The sequence below is a fragment of the Notamacropus eugenii genome, chromosome X (genome assembly GCF_028372415.1).
Source record: "Notamacropus eugenii isolate mMacEug1 chromosome X, mMacEug1.pri_v2, whole genome shotgun sequence".
NCBI classification, from domain to species: Eukaryota; Metazoa; Chordata; class Mammalia; order Diprotodontia; family Macropodidae; genus Notamacropus; species Notamacropus eugenii.
In genome coordinates, this window is record NC_092879.1 from 97,157,906 (window position 1) to 97,167,174 (window position 9,269).

General features: G+C 49.9%; 1 protein-coding gene across 2 annotated transcripts in view; it reads left to right on the forward strand.

Moving 5' to 3' along the window:
* LHFPL1 (LHFPL tetraspan subfamily member 1) overlaps positions 1 to 8,376 on the forward strand; it is a 29,941-nt gene extending 21,565 nt beyond the window's left edge. For both annotated transcript variants that reach the window (XM_072626989.1, XM_072626988.1), the window contains one exon: positions 5,230 to 8,376. In XM_072626989.1, coding sequence (XP_072483090.1) covers positions 5,230 to 5,384 — 155 coding nt within the window. In that variant the 3' untranslated portion in view covers positions 5,385 to 8,376. The remainder of the gene's footprint in view (positions 1 to 5,229) is intronic.
* Positions 8,377 to 9,269: the final 893 nt, after the last annotated feature.

Genomic DNA, 9,269 nt, shown 5'->3' on the forward strand with positions numbered 1-9,269 from the left:
CACTCTTCCCCTTCCCACACTCTGTGATCTAGCCAAACTGGCCTTTTCTCCATTCCATACATATGTCACTTAATCTCCCATCATTGTGCCTTTGCATTGACTGTTCCCTATGCCTGGAATTCACTCCCTCCTTACCTCTCTGCCTTATAGAATCTCTCTCTTCTTTTAAGCACTACTCTCTATGTAGGGCAGCCAGGTGGTGCAGTGGATAGAGCACTAGTGCAGGAGTCAGGAGAACCTGAGTTCAAATCTCACCTCAGACACTTGACACTCACTAGCTGTGTGACCTTGGGCAAATCACTTAACCCCAATTGCCTCATCCTGGGTCATCTCCAGTTATCCTGATGACTATCTGGTCACTGGATTCAGATGGTTCTGGAGAAGAAGTGAGGCTGATGACCTGCATAGCCCTCCCTCACTCAAAACAAAGTCATGTGCAAGTCATGTCATTATTTCTCTGCTGGCATGGTCTTCTTTGGCAACGAAGGATGAACACAGACTCTATGTGAAGTCTTTCTTGACCCCTTCACCCCACTACTAGTGCCCTGCCTCCTTCTCCCTCTCTCTTTCATTACCTTATATTTATTTGTATCTATTCCACATATACTTATACTAGCACTTGATGTCTCCTCCATAGAATATAACCTTCTTGAGGGCAAGAACTGTTTCATTCCTTGAGTTTGTGTCTCTGGGGCTTAGCACAGTGTCTGGCTAAGAAGGCAGTTGTCAAAGACCTATTGATGGACTTGACAAATAGATACAAAGTAATTTTAAGAGGAAGCTTGTATTAAAACCAAAAGGTTGTCAGAAAAGGCCTCTTGGAAGAAATAGCACCTAAGCTACCAGGGAAGCTAGGGAATTCTGGGAGAAAGAGCGATGGAGGCAGTCCATTCCATGGGGACTTGTAGCGCCAATGCAATACCCGCAGCAGCCACCATGGATATGCAGGTGGATTTCCGGGGTAAATTCACAAAATATAAATTCTCTTCCTCAAAGATGAAACTAAGATATTTATTTGGATACCAGAAAGCCAGTTGTACCAGGGCAATAAAGGGAGCACGGCCATCCCCAAGCCTTCCCTCAGTCAGGCGTCCCCACAAACAAGCTCCCTTAGGCAAAACGCCCTATCTCACTCAGGCTAGCTACTCTGCTCTGCTCTGTCGGGTGCCTCTCTCTCAGCTCCATCTCTCTCTTCCTGCTGTACCCTTCCTGTTCCACCCATTCAGAAAGCTCCTCCCACCATGGGCTTCATGTAACTCAAGCTGTGGGCTGGGCCAAAGCTCAAAGCAGGTCACATTGGGCCTATTAAGGTACAAAGAAGATCTTCAGATTCCCTTAACATTACAGGACTTCCTGTACAAAGGTACAAAGGTGGAAGATGAAAAATCAGATGGATTCAAAACTGGTTGAAAGGCATTAAGTCAAAAGATGGTTGCCACTGGTCCCACATCAGTATGGCGGGAGGTCTCCTAGGGAATGTCTCGAGGACCTGTGCCTGGCCCTGTGACATTTCCCATTTCCATCAGTGACTTGGATGAAGGCATGGATGGCCTGCTCACCCAATTTGCAGATGGCAGATAGGTGGGAGCTAACTGGGTGACAGTCTGAATCCCAAAGATCTTGCTAGGGTTGAGCTCTGGGCTAAATCTAGTAAGATGGAATTAAGTAGGGATAAGCAGAAAGTCTTTTCTTTCGTGTATGAATTCGGAAACAAAGTGGGGATAGCAGTTCTGAAAAGTATCTGGGAGCTTTCAGTGGACACGGCAGCTAAAGGAACTAGCACTTTCTTGGGGTAGCAATTCCCAGATTAGGGAGCTGACAATCCCCCTGCCCTCAACCTTTGTCAGACCCCACTCTGGGAACCATGATTGAAGAAGGCCATTGAGAAGGTGGAGAGTATTCAGAGGAAAATGACCAGTACACAAAGGACCTGGAGTCCAGATGATCCTTGAGGATCACTTGGAGGAACTGGGCAGGTTTAGTGTAGAGAAGAGGAGATTCAGAAAGGATGGGAGAGCCGGCTTGGGGGCATGAAGGGCAGTCATGGGAAGGAGGGAGCAGATGTGTTGTTTGTCTCCAGAGGGTAGAACCAGGAGAAGCACTGGGGGGAAATGACCAAGGGGCCCACTGAGGCTTGATGTCAGGAAGAATTTCCTCACTATTCAAGTTGTCCCAAAATGATGTGGGCCGCCTGGGAAGGTACTTGGACTCCCCTTCCCTGGAGGTCCCCAAGAAGAGTCTAGACAGTCATTTGGTGGGCATGTTCTAGGATGGACTCCTTTATCCAGTGGGTTGGCTTGGAACAATGAACACTGAGGTGAGGTCCCTTCCAACTCTCTGAGCCTGGGATTTAGTGAACCTGGGGTTCTATCAATGGATGGCTTGGTTTGCTCAGATGCAGAGTGCATGAGGAGGAAGGAAGGGAGGGTTTTAGCTGCTGGGCTATTTGGTATTTTATTTGAGTGGCAATAGGGAACCATTGACAATTTTTCCGTAAGTCAGATCTGTCTTCCCAGATCCTATAAGCTGTGTCTTTGAAAGGGCTTCAGACTTGGGGGTTCAGAAAGAGCTGAATTTGAAACCTACCCCAGATACTGACTAGCTGCAGGACTTTGGGCAATCATATCCTCTCTCTTGGCCTCAGTTTGCTCTTCTGTAAAATGGGGATAATAACAGCGCCTACCTCCAGGGCTGCTTCATGGATTCCATGAGATAATATCTCTAAAGCATTTTCCAAATCTTAGAATGCTTCCAAAATGCCAGGTGCTGTTTTCATCATTGTCATCCCTCTCTCCATCATGAGAGCTGGGGGAGAACTCCCAGGCTATCTAGTCCAGAGGAGGAAAATGAGGTCCAAGGAGGTAGGATCTGAACCCCGGCCTGCTAGAATATCCATTTGCCAGTAGTGAAAGGACAGATTGGGGTCAGACATTGGTAATGAGGGAGGCTATTACAAGAGATCCAGAGGGACTGAACTGGGTAGAGACTGTGGGACCTTAGAAAGAACAAGAAGTAGCAAGTGACTGGACATGCATGGATTGGAGTGGTGAGGGAGAGGGAGGAGTCACCTCACTGGGCCTCAGTTTCCCTTTCTCAGTAATAAGGGGCTCGAACTAGATGATCTCTAAGTTCTCTTCTCCTCTCAACCCCTCAGTTTTCCATGCAGTAAAATGGGCACTTAGATTTAAAGGGCTTTTAAGGTGGTTTCTACCTCTTGATCCTCTGATCTGAGGATTCTGAATACCTTTTGTGAACTCTGATCTCTGAATACTGCCTGTGCTGAATCCACCCCACCCACTGCAGTCTATTTCCCTTCTGAGCTCCCGTTTGCCTCATGGTTCCTCAAGCAGGGGTTCAGGCAGTCCCTGAGCAGATCATGAGCCTTCCAGCCCACAATTGGAGCCTGAGAGATGGCTGGGTGGGCGCCTTGGGGGAAAGGAAGTCTAGTGTACCCTTGGGGTGGGAACCAGGAACCAGCTCAGGCCCTAGGGACGCCATAGTGGGGCTTCCTGGCCAGTTCACTGCTCTGAGCACTGTCTCCCACTGTCAGCAGCTTTCTTTGTGCTGAGGGCTTTGGGGTAATGGCACTTTCTGCATATTTAGAAAAACAAGTCATTCCCTGGTCCCAAGGTCCACTTCTATAATAGAGACATCCTGTCTGCTCTAACAAGGCACTGACCCGACAGACAGTAGCAGCAGGGAGTCTAGCTGGCTGGGCTCCTTGAGGCCTTTGTGGGGGGAGCAGGATGCTGAGCTGCTGGACCCTCTGCATGCAAAGATGAGCCCACACTGCCCACTGCCTGGGCAGTGGGAAGGGTGGGCTATAGGCTAAGGGGCCGGCCCAAGTCAGAGAAGTATATATCTACACATATACATACACAGACACATACACATGTACATGCATGTACATAAATGTAGACATACACACACAGAGAGAATACGGCACAGGCGATCTCCATTTCTGTTGAACCTTGGTGCCTCCCAGAGTAAAGAGGTACACCAAGGTGCAGGAGGAAAGAGGGGCATGGGCTCATTTTCCGCAAACACATGACATTGTCCATCTCTCAAGGACTTTACAGTCTTGTGGGGGGTCTATTACGGGGTGGACTGTGATTGGAGGTGTGGGATGCAAAGGATAAAGCCAGACAAAAGGCTCTGGGAAGATCTTCGAGAGGGGGCCACCAGATTATTGGATCATAGACTTGGGGACCCTAAAAGATCATCTAGACCAATCCCCTCATTTTCATAGGTGAAGAAAGTGAGGGCTAAACAGATGAAAGGGCCTTGCCCAAGGTCACACAGGGAGTATGGGGGAAAGAATGCAGTGCTCCCTGCCCAGACCACTATGAGTCAGGAAGTGTGGGTTCAAATTCTAGCTCTGCCATTGACTGGCTATGAGAATTGGGTCCTATCAATTCACCTCGCCTGGTTTCAGCTTCCTCATCTATAAAAGGGGAAGGAGGTTGGCCTACATGTACTTTAGAGCTCTATCTTCAGTGCTCTGTCTCTTATTCTGTGAACTCTGAGCTTGGAGGATGGGCAGAGGGTTAGCAGGGCCCCTTGGAGGTTGTGGAAAGGGCAAACCAAGATGGGGGCAACCTTGCCTGGAATGGAGAGTAAGTGAAGGGGAACAAGGGAAGGAGATTGGGCCCCACTTGTGGGAAAGGGCCTTCCTTGGTGAGGAGCTGGGGGTTTTGTCCCAGAGGCAAAAGGGAACTGTTAAAGATTTGGGGAAAGGGAGGGACCAAGTTCACCCTGTGTCTTAGGAAGATGATTTTGGGAACTGTGGAGGAGAATGGATGGGAGATGGGTGAGCCTGGAGGTAGGGAGGCCAAGCAAGAGGCCATGTGGGTGCAGAAGGGAAGTACCTAGAGAGACCCTGAGCTGTGGGGATGGGGATGGAGAATATAAGCAGCACTGGAAAGGGACAAGGGGGAGGACTTGAGAGTGGCTTGGCTGGGGCTGTAAGTGTTGGTTTCTTCTTTGATTTCTTGTCCAGCTTTTAAGGTGACTGACCAGGGCCTGGGAGTTCTTTGTGAACAGTCTCTGATCAGCCAAGAGGCCCCTCAGCATTCCACTGTATGCCACACAGGGGCCTGAGCCCAGGGCTAGACCAGCAGCAGCTGGATTGGCCCAAAGGAGCCAGGCTTGTGCAGGCCAGGCCAGTGAGAGGAGGCTAGCCTCCAACTTTGTGCCCCTCCTGCCCATTTCTATTTCTTCTTCCCCCAGGTACCTGCCAGCTTGGTTGGGCATACTACTGCGCTGGGGGCGGAGCTGCAGTGGCCATGCTGTTTTGCACCTGGCTCTCCTGCTTTGCCGGAAAGCTGCCCAAGCCCATCGTGAATTCCTACAACATGGAGCTAGAGCACTGCTTCCACCCCTAAGCCAGCTGACAACTCCTAGTCTCCTGGGGTGCTGGGGGGGGGGAGGGCATGGCAGGGAAAGAAGTTCACAGCTTTCTCCCTACCAGCCCCTCAACCCCCAAGTCTTAGCCATAGCATACCTCTTTCTTCTTCACTTGCCCAAAGCCAGGGGGCTAGTTTGGATTGACTAGATTGGTACAGGATATTAGCTTTATAGCTTTCACCCTTTTCTTCTTTCCCCCCTTCTCCCTGGAGTCTCCAGGACCTCGAGGGTTTCCTTTCCCTCAAATACCACAAAACTCCTCCCCAAAAACCCATCAGTAAACCCCTGAGCACTAAGTAACCATTATTCCTACGTGGTTGGCACAAACATTATTTCCTTTTGGATCATATACCTAGAGCTGTAAGAGATCCTGGAATTCTTACTTGGATATATGAGGAAACTGAGGCTCAGAGATCATGAGGCCCCTGGAGCTCCTCCACAACTCTGCCCCAGAGTCCTGCCATGGAACAGCTTCCCCCTCCCCTCCCAAATCAGGCCTCTTCCATGCTTCTTGCCCCCATAGGCCAATTGTTAGCGATGTCTCTGCCCACTCAGGAATCACTCCAGACAGACACCAGATAGAGTGGGCTGATTCCAAGGGAGGTCAGTGCATTGGCTTCCTGAATTCCTCCATCAGACAGTGGAAGTGTAAGACCAGGGCCAGCAGGGCCTGAGAAGGAAGATGGAGTATGTGGCGGGGAGGCCTGCATTTCAGTCCCAGTCCTGTCACTCACTCGCTGTGGTCCCCTCCCTGTGCCTCAGTTTCCTTGTGGGGAAAATGAGAGTAGATTGAACTAGATGATTTCAGAGGGTCCTGATTCCAGTCCTCCCATTTTACAATTCTCCCCAATCCCTTGGAGATCCCGAAAAAGGCCCTGAAGTCTCCATTTGAATTGGAAATGGGTCTGGGGAGTTGCTTTAAGAGGATTTCTTTCTGAGCTCTTGAAGGGATTTCATGCTTTAGCAGCTTTCTCCTGAGGTGCCTAGAGATGCATTTTCCGGCTAGGGTTTCCCTTTCATGTGCTTCCAAGAGAAATCTGCCAGCATTGACTCCCCTCCTGACCCCAGTCCTGTCCACCATCCTTTCTTCCAGGGCCACACAAACAGTCCAAAAGGGATTGAGGAGTCTGTCAGGCAGCACCGTAGCGTGCAAAGCTCCCAGGACTTAGAGTCTCAGAGTTCTGGCTTTCAGTCCCACCCCTGATACATACTAGCCATGGGACCTTTGGCAAGTTACACTACTTAAAATGCCTCCATTCCCTGTGCCTCAGTTTCCTTGTCAGCACACTGTGATAGCAATACTTCTGTTCCCTTCCTCTTTCTCAGGGTTGTTGGGAGGAAAGCATTCTCCATACCTTAAAGAGCTTGAAAAATGAGTCTATTACTCAGAAGATAGCTTGCTACTCAGCAGTCCTGGGCCAAAGCATCATGAGGAGGGAGGGGGTGGCTGACTGCTCACTGTGACAAATCCAAGTGCAAGAGGCAAGGCGCCTGCTCTGGAAACCTATCAGCTACCACTCTGGGACCACCAGAGTCCCCCTGGACAGCCTTCTGTCCTCATCTAGGGAGCAGGTGCAGGGCAAAGAGGCCTCACTCATTCCACCAACATTTAGACCAACGAATATCTCTTTGCAGAACCAGTCTTTCAGAGACATTGGATTTGGGGCCCCTTCTGAAAATGCCAATGCCTGGCATTCGTGGCCATCTTATCGAACCCTCTGGAACAGGCTTTAGGATTCTGGGCGAAACGAGAGCCAAGGTCCCTTTGTCGGACTCAGGCTGCCATGGGGCTGCTGCTGCAGAGAGTAACATTGCCCAGGAGTTAGAATCTGGGCTATTCTCTCTCCCTCCCTCCAGCACATGGTAGGGTCTCCAAGGCACCCACGAGTTTCACAGCATCGTGCTGTGGTCTTAAATAAGCCAGTCTGGGCTCCCTCCAGGATGGGAGGGGGAGGGGGAATGATATCAAGGCTAAAAATAAACCAGCAGGCACTTGGTGCCCTGGTTCCTGGGCTTCTGAGGAGTGAGGTGCTGAAGTTACACTTTGGACATTGTCATGAGAATGGGGCCTGTTGGGGGTCATAATTGGCAGGACAGATACTTTCCAAAACATGAGTTCCCTCCTTTGCAGCTCTTTTACCAGGGGTCTGCTACCCTTCTTCCACCCTACCAGGCTTCCCCTCCCTCTTCCTATTTCCCTTCCATCCCCAGATTCCTCTCCTCCCTCCCCCTCCCCACAGTGCTGCTGCTCACTTTGGTGGTTAATAGAGAGAGCAAGTGATGCAGGAACATCACCTCCACCTTACAGTCAATGGGCTACCCAGGGTTTTTATTAGGGCATCTTCCCCTCTGGAGTAGGAGAAAACAGAACAGTCCAGCAAAAACAAATGACAAGACCTATGCTGGGATATTTGAAGAAGGTTGAAAAAGAGGGTTCAGAGAAGGCAGAGGCCCTGCCTCTTAGCAATGAGGCTAGAAGGCCTGAGCACTGTGGCCTCTGTACTTCCCTCTTGTCATGGCACCTGGGCTCAGGGCCCACAACGTGGGGTCTGAGATGGAAAGACCACAGTCCCTGCCCACAGCCTCACTGATGAGACAGGGTAGGGGACAGCAACAGAGACTGAGCAGAGAGTGACCTGGTGGAGAGAATAAAGCAGCAGAAGATCCCAGCGGTTCCTACACCTTCTGGTTGAATGACATCAGCAGGCCAGCAGAAGAGATCAGCTCATTGGCCATGTGCATTCCCTACAGGTAGCATCTCCCAATGACAGTGTGGGAAGCTATAGGAGGATGAATACCTGGGTGTACACTTGTCACTCACGTTCTCATGGGAATTCCTTTCATTTACAGATTGGACTAGGTAGCCACTGAGGTCCGCCCAACTATCAGACTCTTTGTTGTGCAGATTAGGGGGGAAATCTTTGTCACTTATTGGCTATACTCTTTTAAGTAAACATCTTTTGCTTTGAACTAATGTGTCCTCTGCTTGGTTTGGTAAAAGAAACATCAGTGGGGGCTCATCAGCTATAGCTTTGAGTAGATGCTGACTCAAAGCATGACTTGAACCTGGAGTGGATTGATGGGGAATGAGGATTCAGACAGATGAGGAAATTTCGACCCCCCAAAGAGGTTAAGTGACATCACATAGATAGTAAGTGGAAGAGTAAAGATTTAAAACCAAATCCAGGACTCTTTCCTCTGGACTGTGCTCACAACTGTCTGATTCCATGATAGGGGTGAAACATTCAGTTTTCCTGCCCTTCTCCCCACCCCCACATCCAGCACTGGACAGGTCATTCACTGCTTTAAGAGCCTCCCATGCCAGGTCTGTGACAGTGTGTGGAATGGGATGAAAGGCCTGTAGAACCAACAGGTAGCTCTGTGAATGCTAAACCAGGGACTGGTGAAGGGGGAGTGCCCTGCTGGGATGCTAAGCCAGGAGGAAGCCCAGCCAGCCATCACAGAAAGCTATTTTGTAGTAGCTGTGAGCTCTTTTCTGCCATTCATTCAGTGAGGTCAACTGTTCTTACCCTCTCCTCCTAACCAACTCTCAGAAGGCCCCCCTGTGCCTTCCCTGCCCTTTGCTGTGCTTTCCTGGGGACACTGGTGTGGTCACAACAACAACAGTAGCAAGAACAGTAGTTAGCGTTTCTGTAGCACCTACTAGGTGCCAAGCACTGTACTAAGGGCTTTACAATTATTATCTCACTTGATCCTCACAACTCTGGGAGACAGGTGCTGTTTTTATCCCCATTTTACAGATGAGGACATAGGCAAGCACAGTCCCACAGCTAGGAAGTTTCCAAAGATGCATTTGAGCTCAGGTCTTCCTAATGCCAAGTCCAGTGCTCTAATCACTGCAC